Source organism: Orcinus orca, chromosome 18 (genome assembly GCF_937001465.1).
Source record: "Orcinus orca chromosome 18, mOrcOrc1.1, whole genome shotgun sequence".
Taxonomy (NCBI): domain Eukaryota; kingdom Metazoa; phylum Chordata; class Mammalia; order Artiodactyla; family Delphinidae; genus Orcinus; species Orcinus orca.
In genome coordinates, this window is record NC_064576.1 from 77,602,871 (window position 1) to 77,625,611 (window position 22,741).

General features: G+C 38.8%; 1 protein-coding gene across 8 annotated transcripts in view; it reads right to left on the reverse strand.

The window, feature by feature from the left end:
• The window catches only part of IFT88 (intraflagellar transport 88), a 75,167-nt gene that overhangs the window by 47,528 nt on the left and 4,898 nt on the right, over positions 1-22,741 (reverse strand). For 7 of the 8 annotated variants that reach the window (XR_007473171.1, XM_049701255.1, XM_049701257.1 and 4 more), the window contains exons 2-11: positions 21,391-21,486; positions 17,892-17,954; positions 12,270-12,326; positions 11,087-11,140; positions 10,413-10,476; positions 9,684-9,753; positions 6,648-6,738; positions 5,150-5,254; positions 2,898-3,000; positions 1,715-1,829 (exon numbers count right to left, since the gene is read on the reverse strand). Coding sequence is in view for 7 of the 8 variants with exons in the window: in XM_049701255.1 (XP_049557212.1) it covers positions 1,715-1,829; positions 2,898-3,000; positions 5,150-5,254; positions 6,648-6,738; positions 9,684-9,753; positions 10,413-10,476; positions 11,087-11,140; positions 12,270-12,326; positions 17,892-17,954; positions 21,391-21,480 (812 nt within the window). In the remaining variant the exon portion in view is untranslated. The remainder of the gene's footprint in view (positions 1-1,714; positions 1,830-2,897; positions 3,001-5,149; positions 5,255-6,647; positions 6,739-9,683; positions 9,754-10,412; positions 10,477-11,086; positions 11,141-12,269; positions 12,327-17,891; positions 17,955-21,390; positions 21,487-22,741) is intronic. The other variant, XM_049701252.1, reaches the window with a different exon arrangement.

Consider the following 22,741-nt stretch of genomic DNA (forward strand, 5'->3'; position numbering starts at 1 on the left):
TCATAAAATTCACTTATTTTAAGTGTATGATTCAATAATTATTGCTATATTAACACAGTTGTGGAACCAAAACCACATTCCTACTTTGTCATTTCCATCACCCCAAAAAGAGAACCTGGGCCCACCTGCAGTCATTCCTCGATCCCCCCTCTAGCCCCAGGCAAACACTAATTTACATTCTGGCTCTCTGGATTTGCCTTTCTAGACATTGTACATAAATGGAGTTACAATATGTGATATTTTGTGTCTGGCTTCATTCAATTAGCATAACCGTTTTGAGGTTCCTCCATATTACAGCATGTAAGAGTACTTCATTCGTTTTTTATTGCTGAATAGTATTCTATTGTATGGCTATACCACATTTTATTTATCCATTGACTACCTGATGGACATTTGGATGGCTTCTACTTTTTGGCTATTATGAATAATGCTGCTATAAACATTCATGTACAATACTTTGTGATAACACATGTTTTCATTTCTCTTGGGTATATACCTAGGAATGGAATTGGTCATATGGTAAATTTGTGTTTAACTTTTAAAAAAAGCAACCTAATTATTTTCCAAAGTGTCTGGGCCATTTTATATCCCCAACGTATGAGGATTCCAATTTCTCTACATCTTCCTCAACACTAATTATTGTCCATATTTGATTATAGCCATTCTAATGAATGTGATCCCACCTTATTTCTAACCACTCCTCAATATAACCCCATTTGAACTAAATCCTTTTACTCGTAGTTCTCTGATCAGGTCACAGTATTTCCCGGACTTTTCTCACAGTGCTCCCTTTGTCGGGAATGTTACCCCTTCGCTTGTCTTCACTTTAGTAAGCAATCCAAGAATACCTCCTTTCGTTAAGCCTTTCTTGACCTTTCTTGTTCGCAATAATTATTCCTTCAACTTAATTACTATACTATCTCTTGATTATGGACTGTTAAGCACTTAACATATACTATATAATATTATTATCTTTTTCTAAAATGCTCAAATTCTTGGCCTCACCTGGGTTAAAAGTACCTCAAGGGCATTGTGTTCTGTAAGTTAGATATTTGCTGATGATAATGAGATATCATGCATAATTCGAAAACAAATTATTGTGAAAAGTGGCATTTACAAAGAAATTAACTTTCACAGAGGCTTTGTACTCTGCCTAGGAGAAATTATGACCAGTGAGTATCCTGGTACCTTCCTATGTTCCCATAGTTATAACCAGACCATAAGGTAGTCTACTGTTTCTGCTCCTGAAATACTGTAAGAACAGGAAACATCCCAGCATCCCCCTCTTCCCCGCTCTTCTAAGATTCAACAGTAACCCTTCCTCTCACTCTTCTCTTCTCAAGCTGTAGTAAGAATGTAAGGAGGTCTTGATTTCCAGTCTTGCATTCTGGAGTCTGGTACGTTCTAAAGAACCGCTGTTTGATTTGGTGTTGGCAGTAAGCTGTATTATGGCGCTAATTGCCCGCAGCGTTATTCCCTATATAGGCCCATTAGCTTAGTTTTACTCCAACTGATCACATATTATGCCTTCAACCTTTAACTTCCATCACACAAACGCATGCAAGTAGTCACAAGGGGACAGACCAAAGTACTACAGCTACAACAAGAATCTAACACCTCTCATGTACAGATACCATAAAGCACTCAGCCCACTGGCAACGCGTCAAGAGTGACCTTGTTTCTGAAGAACGACACTTAAATTTTACACACTTACCTCATTTCTTTATGGACACTTGGAATTTGATCTAAGGCCATTCGGTAGAATTTAATGGCTTTGGAATAATTTCTTTGCTTTAAATAAATATTTCCCATATTCACTTTCAACCGTCCTAATTGAAAAAAATTTAATGAATATATAATATCCTACTTTGTTCACTTTTTCTATGATATTTTAGATGACCTTAATTTATATTTTTTGAAGGTCTTCTCAACTTATGAAGCTTCAGACATTAACTAAAATTCTCACTTTAAAACAGTTATACTATTTTCATGTATGTGCACACTAAACTTCTGCAAGGAATTGGAACTTAAGACAGATGGATTCCTGGAAACATGGCTAGAAAACAAGAGTGACATTATAAAACTGGAGTTCTGTTCTTCTAAGAAAACATGGGACTTAAAAGGTATTAGATAATTCAAAATTAGACCTTCTTTTGGGCGTTATTCCAGCATCTCCCAGAGCTGCAAGATGTACAGTTTATCCTTTTTTCCCCACATTTTCTATGGTAAGCATTTATGAATTGGTGAGAAAAAGTGTTTCTACAAAACTTGAGACTCAGCTCAAATGCAACGTCCACTCAGAAAGCTTGTCGAGACTTTCCAACTCGTACTCAAGTGACCCCACACCTCTTTTCACCAGGACCTGGGGGTCTGAGGTAACGGTCAGCTCTCCATAGTCCTGACCCTTCTCCACTCTGCAGGGCCCACCCCACGGCGCAGGATGAAGAAGCCTGGAGCTCAGGAACAAAAAGAGTACACTTACCCGGTTTAAACTATATGATGTAATAGTTTAATAAAATATTAAAGAAAATGATATTCTGATACACTTTAATACTGAGACCAAAAAATTATACAATATAAATGCTAAATATAAACAAAGGTCTCTTGTGGATAATTATACAAGGGAAAGCATGTTCTGTAGGTTGCCCTGGCTCATTCTACCTGTGATACAGAATACTGTTTTCATTTACTGTTAGGCAATGTATCTTATACCAACTGTATTTCTTCATTTGTATTTGTGTGAATTTTCATATCTTTAAGCAGGGCACCTCTATCATAAATATGAATTTGCTCAGAGTACAGATCATTTCATTATAAGAAAGCATAAAATGAGGAAATGGTAAATTAACGGTACAAAAGAACTATACTTATTGGAAAAACTGACTATACACACTTACCTGCATTGCTAAACATCTTATTTTTCACTATAACTTGATATGTGTTTAGTGCTTCAGGATACATTTCATTAGCTGAATACTGACTGGCCAAGTTGAAAAGAACCTAAGGAAAAAATATTGCAAAGAGACACATAATGATCATTTTAGGTCCCTCTTGCCTATAATCTTTCTAGAGATTAAAATACTATAACAAAGTTAGATGCTTCTATCAAGATTCCCAACCCATTAAGCAATGAAGTACACAGAGAACACCTTGCATTCCAATATGAACCAGAACATTAAGACAGGTGGGAGCTTCCCTGGTGGCACAGTGGTTAAGAATCCTCCTGCCAATGCAGGGGACACAGGTTCGAGCCCTGGTCTGGGAAGATCCCACATGCCACGAAGCAACTAAGCCCGTGCGCCACAACTACTGAGCCTGTGCTCTAGAGCCCACGAGCCACAACTACTGAGCCCGTGTGCCGCAACTACTGAAGCCCGCGCACCTAGAGCCCGTGCTCCACAACAAGAGAAGCCACCACAATGAGAAGCCTGCGCACTGCAACAAAGAGTAACCCCTGCTCACCGAAACTAGAGAAAGCCCACGTGCAGCAACAAAGACCCAATGCAGCCAAAAATAAAAAATTAAATAAATTTATAAAAAAAAGACAGGTGGAGCTTTCCTCTAAATTTCACCTAATTTTCCATGTATTCTTTCTAATTAATGGATTTGCTATCTTTTAATCTCAGGAAGACCCACAAAGAATAAATGTGTATTATTACTATAGCTGGTAATAAAAGAAATAAGGAAGAGAGTGGACCAAACTCTCTTTGTAAATATAAATTAAACATCATGTGGAATACCTTAAACCTTAATTTGTACAGTATTGCTGCTCTACGTGCAAATTTATAATTTAAATCATTAAGTTATAGTAAATTATGTTCCTAAAGGAAAAACAATAATCATCACAAATTATTCCCAAATCTAAAGACTCCATGGAATTTAAAAAATTAGCTATAAAAAAATATTAGCTATAAATAGTAAACATATAAAAATGCTTCTTGGGCTTCCCTAGTGGCGCAGTGGTTGAGAGTCCGCCTGCCGATGCAGGGGACACGGGTTCGTGCCCTGGTTCGGGAAGATCCCACATGCCGCGCAGCGGCTGGGCCCGTGAGCCATGGCCGCTGAGCCTGCGCGTCCAGAGCCTGTGCTCCGCAATGGGAGAGGCCACAACAGTGAGAGGCCCGCGTACCGCAAAAAAAAAAAAATTCTTCTAAGTTCTAATGTCCTTTTTTCCACTTGTTTAGCATATGAAGACTTTTCCTACTGAAAACATACCCTTTTAAACAGCAGTATAAATATCAAAGAAGTGTCTTTTCAGAATTGAATAAATTTTGCTAGAAATTAGCTGGTTTTTTCCCCCTACTCTCCTCACAGAACATTATCTTATTCACCTAGTTTGAAGTTCTCTAAAATCACAGACCAAAAAGTCCACATTAGAATCTCGTTATCAGGACCTCCCTGGTGGCGCAATGGTTAAGAATCTGCCTGACAGTGCGTGGGTTCGAGCTCTGGTCCGGGAGGATCCCACATGCCACAGAGCAACTAAGCCCGTGAGCCACAACTACTGAGCTTCAGCTCTAGAGCCCGCGAGCCACAACTACTGAAGCCTACACGCCACAACTACTGAAGCCCGTGTGCCTAGAGCCCGTGCTCCGCAACCAAGAGTAGCCCCCATTCGCGGCAACTAGAGAAAGCCCGCGCGCAGCAACAAAGACCCAACGCAGCCAAAAATAAATAAATAAATAAATAAATTAGAACACCATTATCTCTCTATGTTTGGTGACGGATGTTAACTGGACTTATTGTGGTGGTCATTTCATAATATATACAAATATCAAGTCATCGTGTTGTATACCTGAAACTAACAGAACACTGTATCCCAATTATACCTCAAAACAAAACAAAATGAATCTCGTTAAAGTATCCACACTGAATAGAACCCAAATATTAGCAATCTTCACGAGTCCTTGGCTGGTAGGTTTACAAGTATTTCCTACATTATTAAAAATGACTAATTAACTAAAGAAGATCACTGTACATACCAAAGATAAGAGTGGTCCCATGAACTAAAGAGTATTATTAATCTAATTCTGGGCACCTTAAGTCCAATAAGGCTTAAAGAACAAGAGAAAACAAAAAAGAAAAAGGAGTTCCGGAATCTATAAATTCTCGCCAAGGTAACTGTACTCAACAGGTACTTCATACTTACTGAGTAAGTTAAATCCAAATTGATGTTTTCTGGACTTGTAATTTGTTCTCGTTGTCTCACCAGGACTCTCTCTTTTCTTCCTGCATCTTTTGCCTTTTCTAAGGCCTGAAATCAAATGTATACTGTGTAAACTCCTCTGAGCACTCACACGGAATCTGGTGCATTCGGGAAGTGTCTGTGGGAAGCAGGGGTGGCTGCCATTACCCCTGGGTTCCCTGATGCCCCGTGTGCTCCTACCATAAACTCCCCTTCTATTGTTTAAACGGGAGCTCTTCCTCCCGCATGGAAAGGCCGAATGTCTTCTCTGGGAAAAAAGAGGAAGCGTGGGGGTTAAGACCTGGAGCACACGTCGAGGTTCTCCATCACCTCACCTCCCACCCCCTTTTGGTCTGACCATGTCTATCTACTTCCTTTTTCCTCCCAACTCCTGAATCTTTGGTGTTTTAATTCAATCTCATGAGGTAAGAATTTAGGTGGATTTGTTTGGTTTCTCGGATGCTCAAAATACAGACAAGTATTGGATCATGGATCATGGATAACTGCTACCCAATATGACAACAGATCCTTAGTTTAGCTCAGATCTTACTCAGGATGCCAAGAACCTTTTATCGATTTCCACTGAGAGACTGACCACAGTCACATTAATTAAACATGGAATTTTTTTTTAGAACTAGATAAAAAAGCACAGGTTCTGTGAGCAATAAAAGTAGCTTATACTGGGGCTTCCCTGGTGGCGCAGTGGTTGAGAGTCCACCTGCCGATGCAGGGGACGCGGGTTCGTGCCCCGGTCTGGGAGGATCCCATGTGCCGCGGAGCGGCTGGGCCCGTGAGCCATGGCCGCTGGGCCTGCGCGTCTGGGGCCTGTGCTCCGCAGTGGGAGGGGCCACGACAGTGAGAGGCCCATGTACCGCAAAAAAAAAAAAAAAAAAGTAGCTTATACTGAATCTTTCTAATGGTATTCATTGATCTGATAACTAAGTCACAGAAATTATATTTATGTGGTATGATGACCAAAGTAATGTGAACAAAGCAAACTAAAAGATTCAATTTAAAAAAAAGCAGCAGAGTTGGATTGCCAAGAAGCAAAACACGATTTTGCAGTTTACTTAGGACAAAATACTTTAGAGCAGTCAGCCTTGAAGGAGAAAACAGCCCTTAGTGCTGTGTGTGGGCCATGGGCTCCACCTGCAGCAGGCTGTGCGTCCCATTCAGCAGTCCACCAGGCTGCAAAATTTAGCCAACCGATGCAATGGAATTTTTTCCCCTCCTTAAATGACCGATGTGAAAAATTACAAAATCAGCCAATTGTTTTGACTTCAGAGTTTATGAAGCAGAGTTACAACTGCAGGTTCTCAAAATAATTATTTCAGTGAAAACTCTAAGGCCAGTCCACAACAAAATGAAAGTATTTATCTATACATGTGCTTACATAGGTACATACATAAAGATACATATGCACACACTTCACAATCTTGAATCTTATAGTTTATGAACTCACCAATTTTAAGTCTCCACAACTGTTAGCAATACAGCTTTCTTCTACCAACTCATTTACTTTCTTCTCTAATTGTCTTATCTTTTCTTCTGGACTGTTAAAGAAAAAAGTAAGTATATTTTGAATCATTCAACCACTAACAATACACACAAAATTTAACCTACTTTTAACATTGTTCATCATGTGCTTATAAACTTTAAGAGTAAGTCACAGATAAGACAAATATATAAGGGGCCTTAAAGAATAAATGTGCCACTGTTTTTAATAACTACATTATATAATTATTCATAATAGTAAAAATAACCAACATTTATTTAGCATAAGTGTAATTTAATTTTGAGCTAAATGCTTTACCCTAATCATGTCACTTAATCTTCACAAGAATATTTGATACAAGTACTATCATTATCTCATTTCACTGACAGGGAAACTGAAGTTTAGAAAGTTAAGTATTGGTGGTCCAGTGGTTAGGATTCTGTGCTTCCACTTCAAGGGGCACGGGTTCGATCCCTGGTCAGGGAACTGAGATCCCACAAGACACACAGGGCGGCCAAAAAAAAAAAAAAAACGAAAGAAAGTTAAGTACTAAGCCTGAGATCATACAGCTAGTAAGTAACAGAGCCAGGATTTAAACACATGATAAGGTAACTCTAGGGCCATGCTATTGCATTACCATCCCCAAAGGAAAGCAGATTCTATGGCAAATGAAAACTTTATCTATGGTTAGAAAGACTGAAGACCCCATAAAAGAGAGAAAATTATTTACTACCAAATAGATACCACAGAGACTTTTTTTTTTTTTTTTTTTGGCCATGCTGTGTGGCTTGTGGCAACTCAGTTCCCCGTCCAGGGATCGAACCCGGGGCCATGACAGTGAAAGCACCGAGTCCTAACCACTGGGCCACTAGGGAAGCCCCACTCACCACAGAGACTTCTAACGAGGTGAGGAAGTTTAAAACCCTGACTTCATTAGCAGCAAACGAAGTGTCCCCAGATCAGCCATGTTTCAAACACAACATCAGTGTTGCTTTACTACCACTTTCTTTCAATAAAACACAACACTCTGAATGTACGTTACTGCCTAAATAAACTTTTACTACAAATATATCACAGTAAACATCAATTCTCTTAATTCTCTACAAATGGACTTTTAAAAAGAACACAGGAATAAATTTCACAGTATAGGTTTGTCTATAAAATCATATTCTTCAGTAAAACCTGGGATTAAGACAACATATTTTATTAGTTTATAGAGATTGCAAAATTCTAATAATAGATGGTGGCTTTCTAAAGGTTAAAAAGTTCAGAATTCAAAGTACGGAATTCTATTTTCAAGCTGTCTGAAACTCTAATAAATGTCTTTAAATGTTGCTTACAGGTTGTTATAATTAAGCCTAAAATATCAATATAAAAATGTAACGCTAAAACTCTGTAAGAGAATTTTATGAAGACAGTGAAAGTCACTACCCCATCCCTACCAGCCGCCAGGAGAATGAACTCTGTACAGACACTGCTGGGCGCCTCCACAGGAGCCTGCCGCCGCCCTGCGTCCCTGAACACGAAAGCTAGGCTACAGGAGAGTCTCACCCTCCTACCGAATGTCTGGTTCCATCAGGCACGTGTGATGAATTTCTGGCCAATGAGAAATGAAGACGCGTCTGCCTGCGGCAGATGTCTCCCGGAAAGATCCCTGCTCTTCAAAGAGGACCTAAGACTGAGCACCTTCTGACTCTAGGTTTTATCAACTACAGGAAGGTTCTGAGCTCCCGTGGCCCTCCTGGAATCACGAGGATGGGCAGGCTCTTGAGAAGAGCCAAGAGAATCAGAAAGAAGCTGAAGCAGCGTGAGGTTATTGAGAAGTTAAATTAACCATCCTCCAGACCTCCTGTTATGGGAGATAATAAAACATTCTTGGTGTGTGTGTTTTTTCTGACGTTTCCAGCTGTTAGCAGCTGACAGGATCCTAAATGACATATTTAAGTAAGATAACATGTATTTATTAGCAAACTTGCTGTCATTAACTAGGATACAAAGTAAACTGACTTTCTATATAAGTTCCTTATTAGTCAAAAAGAGAAATTATGTAATTTATACAATAGCCCAAATACCAGGTTTAAGAATTACAATTTAAAAACATGAGCCCTGGGGCTTCCTTGGTGGCGCAGTGGTTGAGAGTCCGCCTGCCGATGCAGGGGACACGGGTTCGTGCCCCGGTCCGGGAAGATCCCACATCCCGCCGAGTGGCTGGGCCCATAAGCCATGGCCACTGAGCCTGCGCGTCCGGAGCCTGTGCTCCGCAACCGGAGAGGCCACAACAGTGAGAGGCCCGGGGACCGCAAAACAAACAAACAAACAAACAAACAAACATGAGCCCTGGAAGTAGACCGCCTGGGTTCAAGTCTCAGTCCTGCCGTGTACTAGCCTGACCCAGCAAGCTCTCCGTGCTTCCCTCCCCCTGAACTGATGACACAAGAGCTCAGGGAAGCTCGTGCACAGCACAGGGCACGCAGTGATTGCACAGAGAGCACTCGGTAAATGCTGGCTGCTATCACTATTTGTAAAATCTAATGGTGCTTAGATATCAGTAAATGTACACAGCTGAATTTACACCGTAGCTTTTTAGCTACTCTCTAGTCAATGGCACAAAACTAAGTTAATTCTATAAAAAATTATATTTCTCAATATCAATATGACAAACTAACTTATACATTTTCTTAATTTTTTTCTTTGAAATATTCTTTTAAAATAAGAATATCTTATTACATGTACAGCAACATTTGGCCTTCAAGAGAATCAATACTGGCACATACAAAAATCAGACACATCTTCGAGTCAATCATATTACAGTAAAACTGCATGGAATACACAGGGCTGCTTTTCTGAGACTTGATTCTTTTGCTAGTTCCGAGAACCAGGGATGATGCTTTCGTTACTATTCTGCTGACATGAACTTTTCAAATACGTAAGGATTATGTACTTGAGAAGTAAAAGTTAAGAACATGCAACCAACCACAGCAGAGCAGCACAGGACTTGCATACCTGTCTTCGTTCCTGGCCTCCAGGGGCGGTGCAGGGCCCCGCGACTGACCGAGGGGGTCGAACGCAGAGCCTGAGACACAGTCAAGAGTTCACGTTTAGTGCTCAATCCAGCACAACTGAACGGATATGAAACCGCGCACATGCTATTTAATTTACCTATTTATTAAATGGAATGGACATTTTTATGCTTACATAAATATTTTGCATATTAAGAAACTGGTAAGATTTTTAACATACATAAAAACATGTAAATAAAACTGTGTGTTACCATGTAAAAACAAAAATAAATATCTCTCAGTATTTATTTCTCCCCCATAGTAATCTATCCCTATTATGAACTCTAAATGGCCAATCATGTGAGTAATAACCTGGTATTAGCCTTTTAATTTTCCATTACTGGTATAATAATCATTAATTTTTGTCATAACAATTTTATTTAAAAATTATTATTTAACTTATCATATATTTAAATACTATTTTCACCTTTAATTCTTTAGCTCTAACTCACACACAAATTTTAGATGTAGAGCTCGGCATATTTTGGCAGATTACATGCCAGTGTAACTACCACCTCAACTGGGATGCAGAACATTTTCATCACCCCTTTCCTTTCTTAATGGTACCTAAAATAATCAATGGCATGTTAGATATGGTAATATATTTACACATACAAAAACATTTAAAAAATTTAAAGATCTGAAAAAAATTAATAGCTGAAATAGAACAAACCTCTCAAAGCTGCTTTGGTAAAACCAGCTGCTCTCACTGCTGTCATGGGTCTAGTAACTCCATCCTTAGGAGAACAAGCATCATTTAAAGAGCATTCTTAAATAAGGCCTGCCTCTTACTTGCAGAGCTGCACGACACATGTTGTAAATACAGCCTAGCGTGTAACACTGGTTTCGTCCCCTGCCGGCTTGCTCCGTGCTCCCACCTCCTCATGTGCCGGCCTGTCTGCACTTCACCTTTCCTCTGTCAAATTCTGATTCCTTGTCTAACTGGACTTATTCCCAGTTTGAAAAGAAAAGCACTCTTAAGGATTTTTAGATAGTACCTTACGCAGCTTAGTAGCTGGCTACTCCCCTACTTTTGGTTGGTCTCCTATATGCCTAAGAGAGAAACCACAGAAACTGCTGTAAATGACAGCAAAGGAAGAGCGGGTCCCAGAGTACATCCTACAAGCAAACTATCAGGCCTATGTCCATTCCCAGTGGGATTTCATTTGAGACCTGAGTAAATAAATCCAAAGAGACTTTGCCACCAAAGATTTCAAACGGTCCAAACTTTAGCCCACAGTTTAAAGAACCAGGGTCACTATATAAGTAACAACTTAAAAAAACTTTGGTAATAATATTCTAAGTCACAGGAAAGGCCCAAAATGAACACCCACACAATGGAGATACCTGAATAGCCCCTGTCATTGGTCTTCCCATTGACGATGCCAGGGATGTCTTGGACTAGTAAACAAAAAACTAAGTTAAAACGATTCCAAAAAATGCCTACATTTAATTTTATAAACCAAAGTATAAAAGTTTTCTTTATAACTTTTTTTCCTTCATCCTATTGGCAAGTAAACCTAAACATAATTTTTTTCCATTTATCTCCCGAGGATATAGGATCAAACAATAAAACTCTAAAACAGGCATTGGCAAACTATAACCCTCAGCCTTTGTACTGGGACACAGCCGCAGTCCATTTGCCTGTACATCGTCTGTGGCTGCCTCTCTGAAAATGCTGAGCTGGGTTCCGAAGAGCCTAAACCCCAGGGCCCTTCACAGAAAAGCTTGCTGTCTCCTATTCTGAAACATCACCAAAAACCAAATTTATGAGTGATACCTGCTTTGGCTGATTAATAAACGTATGTGTCACATGACACACTGTTATATAACGTATAAGGCCACTTTCTTCATTCACAGGAAGGGACACTTGGAAGGCAAGTGCCCGGGACCTCTAGGTTCTAAAACCATTTTTATGACCCCTAAGAAATATTATCATAAACACTAGGAAACACTATTTCACTTCATTCCTCCATTTTTCTCCCATTCCTTTATTATTTCACATAAGCTAAAATATCCAAATTGTAGGTACTTTGGGCAAGATTTAGAAGATTTTCTTTTATGGATTTTAATATAGCATCTTTCCTCCAACGATCTCAAATAAAAGCAAGACCCAATTATATGCCTCTGAAGTTTTTCTTAAATTTTATTTTTTCATGTATTAATTATTAAGTTTTTAAAAATTATAAACATTATGTTTAAGTAACATCTAACCTCACATAAGATATACGAATGGAATACACATGACACTTGGTTATATTATATAGAAAATGAAAAGAAGTCAATCAACAAACACGAGGTTTACAGGTAGAAAAAGACAATAAAATATTTTCTGTTATATTTAAAACCAAAATGACTAGAATATTCAAAGCTATTAATCAACAATATATAATGTTCATCACTAACCAAAATGGAAAATATATCCAGGTCATGGGCTGAAAGGTAGCCAGACTTATTTAGAACTAACTGCCTAAACTGAACTTATGTATGAGAAAATGCATCTTCGTATCTTCAGCTTAAGAAAACCTACCCCACATCCAGTAGCTACAGGTCTAGCAACTGCTGTGCTTGGTATTTTAGCAGTTATCTTGGGGAGGAAAAAAAACATAGTTAATAGAATTCAGATTAAGTTATATAATAGAAAACTGGAAAAGAAATAGAAAATATAGGCTCATCAATAGAGAAATATTTATATAATATTTAGAATAATTTCTTTTAAATTATTCTAAATATTAAAGAGCTCAAGTATTTTAAGTATCAGGAAGGAGACCTATTCTGGAACTCATTTTAAAGGAGAACAGGGACTTTAGAATGACTTGAGGGGCCAATAAGACAGATGAGTCTTCACGGTCACGCCTACCATTCATTTTGCGTGATTATCACTGCCAGACCGCTGGGTCTAACAACAGACAGAGGATCTCAGGGAATCTGGGGTTGAATCTCAGCTCTCCCTCTACTTGCTTGTTTATTTTATCTCTTTGAACCTAAATGTTCTCATCTCTGAAATAAAGATACAAAGTATGTTGATCACAAAGTTGTAACTGGAATCAAACAGGACCACAGAGGTGAAAAAGTGCGCTAAACAGGTTAGCTGTTGGGCATCTTTGTTTAAGTATTTGATTAAAACATCATTTTTAGAGGAGTTCTACTTCTGGCTTGACGGACCACTGTTTTAAACATCTCTCCCTCTAAGAACTACTAAGGCGGCTGGGGACAAAAATATTTTTGCAAAAAATCAGTTTGGATACATTAGAGAACCATCAAGGCCATGAGGAATTACAAGGCCTCAAGCTGAGGAACAGAAGGGAAGACTGAGGGCTGAGCTGCGTCTGGGCTGCTCTTCTCCCAGGGGTGTCTGTTAATGCGAAGGCCAGGCCGCAAGGGTGAACAGAGCTTTTCACAGGAGACAGGACTGAAGACATAAACCCTGGAGCTGGGCCTGCTGAGGTGGCAGCCCTGGGAATCCTCCAGTATTCAGACTTGACTAACCTCCAAAGGCTACACTCAGACTGGAAGGGAAATCAGAAGGACACCAGCCCTTGTAAGACCAGAGCCCAATTCAGAATCATCTCAAACTCAACTGGCTTGAGGTGATTCAGGGTTCCTTGCATCTCTGAGGCCATAAGCAAAAGTAAATTCTCTCCAGTAAAAGGTATCTGTCCTGATAAGGCAGCCACTACCCACATGTGGCTGTTGAGCATTTGAAGTGTGGCTCAGGCAATAGGATCTGGATTTTAAAACTTTACTTACTTTTAAATGATTTAAATAGTCACATGTGGCTAGTGGTTATCACACTAGACAGCAGAGACATACAGCCGTAAATTAGCTCTAAAAATTTTCATTTACAATGCCTGGCATTCAATCTAAAACAACCAGACACATAGGAGCAAGACTACCTAACCAAAACCAAGAGAAATAAATGGAAAGACAGGCAGAAGGGGAAACATGCGATGGAAACATCAGACACAGGCTTTAACACAACTATGGTCGATATGTTCAGCGAATTAAAAGATAAGATGACAATTTCAGTAGACAACTAAAAACTATAAAAAATGGATAAATGGAAATTCTAGAACCGAAAACTGAAAATAACATAAAATTCTGGCATTGTCCAGAAAGTAGTAAAATACTAAATTATACTAGACTTTGATAAGTTAAAGATGAGTATTGTAATCTTTACAAAAACACTAAAAAATGGCTAAAGAATGTGAGCTCCCAAGATAACAGAGGGAGAAATGGAATAATAAAAAATAAACAAAAGAAGATAAGCGGGCTTCCCTGGTGGCGCAGTGGTTGAGAGTCTGCCTGCCGATGCAGGGAACGCAGGTTCGTGCCCCAGTCCGGGAAGATCCCACATGCCGTGGAGCGGCTGGGCCCGTGAGCCATGGCTGCTGAGCCTGTGCTCCGCAACGGGAGAGGCCACGGCGGTGAGAGGCCCGCGTACCGTACCGCAAAAAAAAAAAAAAAAAAAGAAGAAGATAAGAAAGGAGAGAAAATGAAACATAAAAAAGGCAGGAAAAAACAAACAGCAAATACTAAGGCAACAAATTTAAACCAAATCCGTAATTTCATTAAATGTAAATAGACTAAAAGAAGAAGACTGTCTGACAATATTAAAACAAAAACAAAAAACCCAGAGCTCTATTCATGCTGCTAATAAATACATCTTAAATATATAGATATGAGAATGCTGGAAGTAAAGAGATGGGAAAGACATACAATGTAAACACTAGACAAAAGAGAGCCTGAGTAGCTCTAGCAATATACTAATATTTGACAAGACAGACAAACAGCATTACTAGAGATAGGATATTTTATAACAATAAAAGGGTCAATTTAACACAAAAATATAACAATTCCAAATGTCTTTACTCCAAATATATAAATCAAAAACCTAAAAAAAAGGAAGAAAACCACAATCACAGTGTAAGATGTGACCGTTTTTCTCATTAATAGAACTGTAGTTCCTCTCCACAAAAAAAAATCAGTAAAAATACAGAAAATTTGAACAAAACCATTAACAAACTTGACTTAATTGACAGATAACAGGTCTTGGAAAAACATGAAAAGGAAGGATGTGGGTCTCAGCAATATTTTTCTGTGAGAACAAATTGAAGGAAAGAGACCATTTTTCTTTTGAACTACTCACTAATGACTAGATCTGTTCTTCTGGGTTTTATTTTTGGCACTGGACTGATCTCTTAAGTGGACTGGATCCTACGTTACCTCTTTCTTTCTTCACCTTGCACCCTCACCCACACTGCCTTTCCTCACAGATCTCAAGGGCAATCTGAACTGTGCACATACTTAAATATTCAACTGTAAATCTATCTTCTAAGCAGCCTCTTCTGATTGTCCCAACTAGTGATAAAGAACTTATCTTTGTGGTCCCATAGCAATTTATACTCTTTTTACAACACATAATACATTATGCCTTGCAATTTCTATTTCTGTCCATTTTATTCTCCTCCTTAAGTTCCTCTGGAGCTAGCTGGAAGTTTATCCCTCTTAAGTGAGCCCAGTCCCTTTCATATAACAGTTGCACAAATTTTTCCCATTTAATACAGTATGTAAGGTGTGATGAAAATATCATTCAAGGCAGCTGGAGACCTGAGCTCTGTCCTGGTTACAGGTAAGTGTGAGACCTCGCCTCCCCAGGCTTGTTTTCCTCATCATAACGTGAGGATCTCTGAAGTCATTTCTAAATATGATGAAGGACCAGCCTGGAGACATTACCACCTGTCTGACACCCAGAATCACTAAACTGAAGACAATGTTTGCTTATTTACTAAGTCATGTGATAAAGATCTGTGGAGGACCCACAGCAGGCAAAGAGAGAACAATATGACGGTCTGCCTCCTCAGAAAGCTTATGGCCTTGTCATTAGCCAAGTGCAAGAACTTAGCCTACAATTTTCTTTCCATAATGAAGGTAAACTTAAAATTAAAATATAGCTTGTGGAATGTGTAGTCAAGAATTGACTTCACCCAAAGAGAGGTCTGGCTTTGCCCTTTGCTACTGGGAGGAGAGCTGCAGGCCCCTGGAATGTCCTGTATGACACACCCCTGTTTGCCTGGGGGCTTTGGCCACCAGACAGTCTAAACTTCAGACTTATGAGCCTGAACCTCCAGGAGGGGCTGGAGACTAACGGGCAGCCATGAGGACAGTATGTGATGGAGCTCCATGAAAACTCTGGACGCCAGAGTGGTGGGAGGGCTTCCTTGCTGGCAATCCTCCCAAGTACCGTCACCACTCAGAGTGGCTAGGAGGTTAATGCTACCCAGGGCTCCACAGGGAAAGGATGACCAGAAGCCCCACGTTTGGACCCTCCCAGACTGTGCCCTGTGTCTCTCTTCTCTGGGCAGATTTAACCTGTATCCTTCCCCTGTAATAAACCGTAAGCATACCAGCTTTCAGCGAGTTCTGCGAGTCCTTTCAGAAAAGGACCGATGCTGAAGGTGGTTTTGCAACTGGTGTCAGAAGTGAGGACAGGGGCTTCCCCGGTGGCACAGTGGTTAAGAATCTGTCTGCCAACGCAGGGGACACGGGTTTGAGCCCTGGTCCAGGAAGGTCCCACAACCATGGAGCAACTGAGCCCACAAGCCACAACTACTGAGCCTGCGCTCTAGAGCCCGTGAGCCACAACTAGTGAGCCCACATGCCACAACTACTGAAGTCCGCGCACCTAGAGCCCGTGCTCCGCAACGAGAAGCCACCGCAATGAGAAGCCCGCACACTGCAACGAAGAGTAGCTCCCGCTCGCCGCAACTAGATAAAGCCCGTGTGCAGCAACAAAGACCCAACACAGCCAAATAAATAAATAAGTAAAAATAAAATAATTTTTAAAATAAATTAATTAATTAAAAAAAATCGGTCAAATGATCTTAAACAAGGGTGCCAAGACCATACAATGTGGAAAGGTCAGTCTCTCCCAAATGGTGCTGGGAAAACTGGATATCCACACAAAAGAATGAAATCAGACCCTTAATCTTGTATCACATACAAAAATGAACTCAAAATGGATTAAAGGCCCAAACGTAAAAAGACCTAAAACTATAAAACTCCTAGAAAAAAAACATAGGGGAAAATTTCATGGCATTGGACTTAGTAATGATTTCTCAGCTATGACACCAAAAAGCACAGGCAACAAAAGCAAAAACAGACCAATGGGACTACATCAAATATAAAAACTTTTGTGCATCAGAGAACCCGATCAACAGAATTTTAAAAAAGCAACCTACAGAACGGGAGAAAATATCTGCAAAGCATATACCCAATAAAGAATTCCTACAACTCAACAACAAAAAAATCAAATAACCCAGTTAAAAAATGGGCAATATACTTGAACAGACATTTCTTCAAAGATGATCTACAAATGGCCAAAGAGCATAAGAAAAGACAGTCAACATCACTAATTATCAGAGAAATGCAAATCAAAACCACAATGAGAATCACCTCATACCCATTAAAATTGCTACTATCAAAAGAATAGAAAATAACAAGTGTTAGTGAAGCTGTAGAGAAACTGGAACCCTTGTGCACTGTTGGTGGGATTGTAAAATGGTGTAACCACTATGGAAAACAGTATGGAGGTTCCCCCAACAATTAAACATAGAACTACCATATGATCCAGCAATCCCACTTTTGGGTATATATCCAAAGAATTGAAAACAGGGTCTCAAGATATTTGCACACTCATGTTCGTAGCAGCACTATTCACAACAGCCAAGAGGTGGAAGCAACCCAAGTGTCCATGGAACAAAATGTGGTCCATCCATACAATGGAATGTTATTCAGCCTTAAAAAGGGAGGAGATCCTGACACAGGCTATACCGTGGATGAACCTTGAGGACATTATGCTACATGAAATAAGCCAGTCACAAAAGGACAAAAACCGTCTGATTCCACTTATACGTGGTACCCAGAATAGTCAAATTCATAAAGACAGTAGAAGGGTGGGGGCCAGGGGCTGGCGGAGGGAGATGGGGGTTGTTGTTTAATGGGGACAGAGTTTCAGTTTGGGAGGACAGAAAGTTCCAGGGATCTGTTTCACAACAATGGGAATTAATTTAACACTACCAACGTGTACATTTAAGAACAGTTAAGATGGTAAAGTATGTGTTTTTTACCACAATAAAAAAAATTCACTTACTGGAGGTCTTCTGCCGTGACTAGTTTTCACAGCTTGCTGAAAAGCTGTGTCATTCTCCAATTCCTAAAACGAAAAGGCAAATTTCACATCCAACATGAAGTGACAATTTTTTAAATGTTTAACCTCGACTGCTTGGTGTTCATGATCCTCTATAATCCATCGTCCTCCATCTGCTGACATCCAGGTAGGGCTCAAGGACTCCCGTCCTCAAATCCCCCTCACACTGTACAAAATGCCAAAGCCCCTTCCCCCCTCGGGGAGAGGAGAAATGACAATGTCAGTCAAGTTTAAGGCCATTTCACTGGCTACTGTTCAAATGGGTGCTATCAACACACGTGGTTAAAAGATCAAGTCTGCAAGGATATGGCCTTTCTACTGTTTCTCTTTTCCAAGCAGCTGGAGCAGTAGGAACAGAGAATCACCCCCATCCTTTTTCCCTTTCTCCCTCCCCTCTCTTCTTCCATATTCTGGACCATGGCTAGGAGCCTTACCTGAGAAAACCTTAGGACAGAAAAGGCTGTATCCTCTCCCAGAAATGGGGCAAACACTTGCTCTGGTTTCATCTCTGCTTGCCCAAGTGAAAATGGCTTTTCATCTCACGGGAGAGGTAAAGTCTGAGATTCAGACTAGAGCCAGCCTAGGCTCCAGCGGGTCCAACCTGTGATGCCACTTGGAACCAAAGCCTCCGTTGAAATAAAACGTTACTATGCTTTGATGATTCCTGACCTATGCTTACATTCTCCCTGAGGAATCTGAGGAAAGTAACATTAGTCAAGTGCAAGATACCAGTGTTTCCGAGTTTCCTGGACAAAATGCCATTGTAGCCTCTCTCAAAAGCACCAAGCCTCGCCAGCTGCCAGTCTAAGCAGCCTTTGTCCCCCGTCTCTTCAGCAGCACAGGTTCGGCTCTAGCCCTCCAGACATCTGTGCTCAGTTCTCACACTCACCTCTGATTTACTGCAATCTACTTCCCACAGAAACATACTTGCTGATTATTAAAAAACAAACACAAACAATACACAAAAAATGGAGTCGATATCAATTAGCTTTTTAAAACCTTGGAGACAATTAAAGTAAAACGTTTGTATAACCAAAATGCTAATACAATGTACTTTAAATGTGATTATGTACAAGGATTCTTCTTTACTTTTACTTCAAATAATCTTCATAATCTTCCATATCAACTACATAAAATGAAGTAAGTACACAAGTCTCAGCCATAGAAACCAGGCAACTTTCACACGAAGCACAAAGCCACGGGCTGCCTTTGAAATAATTATACTACCTTCGCACATCTTTTAGGAAAAGCCTTCCAATATTGCTAAATTATTAGTAAAATTTGATTAATCAGCTCAGTGAAGTCTCAATGACAAACTAAAAACTGTCAACAAATTCTCCATTACAAATACCAAATCAACACAATTTTTGTCATTTTTTTCTTTGTTCATGATTTGATTAACAATTTGCATAATCTATGAACACCTTAGCAACTGTTTCAAGTAATTCAGCTATATATTAATTTACACCAATTAATTAAAATAAAAGAAAACCACGGGTAAACCAAATTTTTTATTTTACTGTGTGATTTATTTTTGTGTATGATATTCTGAATATTTGCTTCAAGTTAAATAATGAAGCCACACTGTGATGACCTGAAGAGTTAGGAAGTTTCTCTGATGTTTTTAAGAATGATCATGATGATATATTAATTCCACTTGTGGGACTCTCCCCAAGGAAATGTTTGATCACAATAGAGAAAATTATTTATGCATAAAATTGCTCATTGTGCTATTGTTATTAATAGGGGCAGAAAACTATAAATAATTATCCTATAGTCAGAAAATAATCAACTGTATATAGTCGGTATTATGCAGCCATTAAAATTATATTTAAATTTTTAGGACCATGAAACTTTGTTTATGATGTAGCCAAATGTAAATAAGCAAACAGAAAAGTAAACATTAGTTCAATTCCAAACATGCTAAAAGAAAATTGTATGTGTATGCATGAACGAAAGACAAAGCAACAAAATGTTAACCGTACTCATTTCTGACTGCTGGGTAAATTATGGGTAATTTTGTTTTTCAACAATGAGCACATATATTTTTTTTTTATACATATAACTTTTACGACTGGGAGAAAGGGGGAGATTCAATGGTTTTCATAATTTATACTAGCTTAGGAAAATGTCCATGCTTTAATACAAATTTTTAAAAACTAGTCTATGTAATCATATCCGTATAAGTGTTTGTATACAGGGACGGAAGAACCTGAATATATTAAAAGACAAGGGAATACAGCAAAACATCGGGTGATATATCTAATACAGGTGATCTTCAGGTAATAGTATTCATGTCATTTTATTTTTTTCTCCAATCTTATGTATTTTTCAAATTTTCTATGATGAACAGTATCTCCTAGATTTTTTTTTTCTCCTAGATTTTTATTTCATATAGAGTAAGTGAATGATTTCTATTTTCTTTTCTTGCTTTCTCTCTAGGTCTCCAATTCACAGGCAAACATTTTTCTCCAGAGGAAAAAACAATTCAAAAATGACTGAAAGCCATATGAAAAACTCTAGAATGAGATTTCCTAAATTAGTTTAAAGTCCTCTAAATGCTAATATTTGATTCTTAAATACTAGCAAGTAAATTAACGCCCACATCCTTCATCCTTACTTTTTTTCACACGCTAATTAAAGATAACTTTATAAAGAGTTTTCTTTGGTTTTTGTCTTTTACAATTTGGAAACTATAACTCTCACAATAATGTAAACAGATTTAAAATATTCAAGTATTTGTCTTAGTAACAATTTCATCCTGTAATTACTACACTACTAAATATTAAGCAGATATAGGTTTGTTGACATAAGCGAATATTCATAAAAGGGAAAAGGTTATGAAACAGTACACACAGTATGATACCATTTTATCCAAAAACATACAGATACAGTATACATATACACATACATATGTGCATAGGGAAACATTTAGCATTAAGCACTGTAAGTTAGTTAATGTTTATCTCTGGGTGGTTTATTTCTGGGTGGTTTCATAGACAGTTTCTATGATTTTAATTTTTCTTTATATTTATTTCTATTCTCTAATTTTTCTATAAAATACTTGTATAATTTAATTCAAAGAAGAAAAATAACTACATGACATTTCAAATTTAGAGCATTAAAAAAAACTGATTTTAGGTACTTCAAGTGATCTAAGTCTTGTAACTTACATATTCAGATAATTAGTACAGAAGAATACAAGTATATAATTGATCCTAATTCTTTCCCATAGACTTTTTCACATCTTTATGCTGCAATTATTACTATTGGTAGAAAGTACAGTCTTCAGTAATAGCACTTTTCTAGGCTTTTAATCAACTTACTTAATCTAAAGCATGATAAAGCGGAACCCTCAAATCCAAAATTTCCATGAACCAGCTGGTTAGCAAAGACCAATGTAAAAAAAAAAAAAAAAAAAAAAAAAAATTTTTTTTTTTACCTCGGTATCAAAGGTTGGATTGTAGTCATTATAACCAGAATAAAGATCATCTTCATCTGTCTCTGGGGCCAGGTGTACATTTTCCATCATTTGTACCTATGAAAAATCACTGCTGTAAATGTATTCTTCGAATAAGAAATAATTGTTAATTGAAATAAAGTATACCTATTTAACAACCTTTCTGGTCAAATTTATCTCTACATGTGTTTATGGCTTAAACTTTTTTTCGTTTCAAATTCTTAAAACTAGATATCAAAACAGACACAAAGGTCAATGGAACAGAACAGAGAGACCCCAAAAAACCCATACATATATGGTCAACTGATTTATGACGAAGGAGCCAAGAATATACAATGAGGAACGGACAGTCTCTTCAATAAATGGTGCTGGGAAAACTGGACGGCCACATGCAAAAAACAAATCTGGGCCCCTACCTTACACCATAAACAAAAATCAACTCAAAATGGATTAAGGACCTGAAACAATAAAACTCCTAGAAGTAAACATAGACAGTAAGTGCCTCGACATCGGTTTTGGTGATATCTTTTTTGGATCTAACACCAAAAGCAATGGCAACAAAACTAAAAATAGATAAGTGGGACTATATCAAATTTAAAAGTTTCTGCACAGCAAATGAAACCATCAACAAAATGAAAAGGCAACCTACTGAATATCTGCAAATCATATATCTGATGAGGGGTTAATATCCAAAATATATAAAGAACTAATGCAACTCAACAACAACAATAAAAACTCGATTAAAAAATGGACAGAGGGGACCTCCCTGGTGGCGCAGTGGTTAAGAATCCACCTGCCAATGCAAGGGACACGGGTTCGATCCCTGGTCCAGGAAGATCTCACATGCCTCAGAGCAACTAAGCTCATGTGCCACAATTACTGAGCCTGCTCTCTAGAGACCACGAGCCACAACTACTGAAGCCCGCACGCCTAGAGCCCGTGCTCTGCAACAAGAGAAGTCACCGCAATGAGTAAACATTTTTCCAAATAAGACATACAGATGGCCAATATGTACATGAAAAGATTCTCAACATCACCTATCATCAGGGAAATGAAATCAAAAGAGATTTCAGCTCACACGAGTTAGAATGGTTATTATAAAAAAGATTGGGATTTCCCTGGTGGTGCAGTGGTTAAGAATCCGCCTGCCAATGCAAGGGACACGGGTTCAATCCCTAGTCCAGGAAGATCCCACGTGCCCCAGAGCAACTAAGCCATGCGCCACAACTACTGAGCCTGCGCTCTAGAGCCCACAAGCCACAACTACTGAAGCCCGTGTGCCTATAGCCCGTGCACTGCAATGAAGAGTAGCCGCTGCTCTCCGCAACTAGAG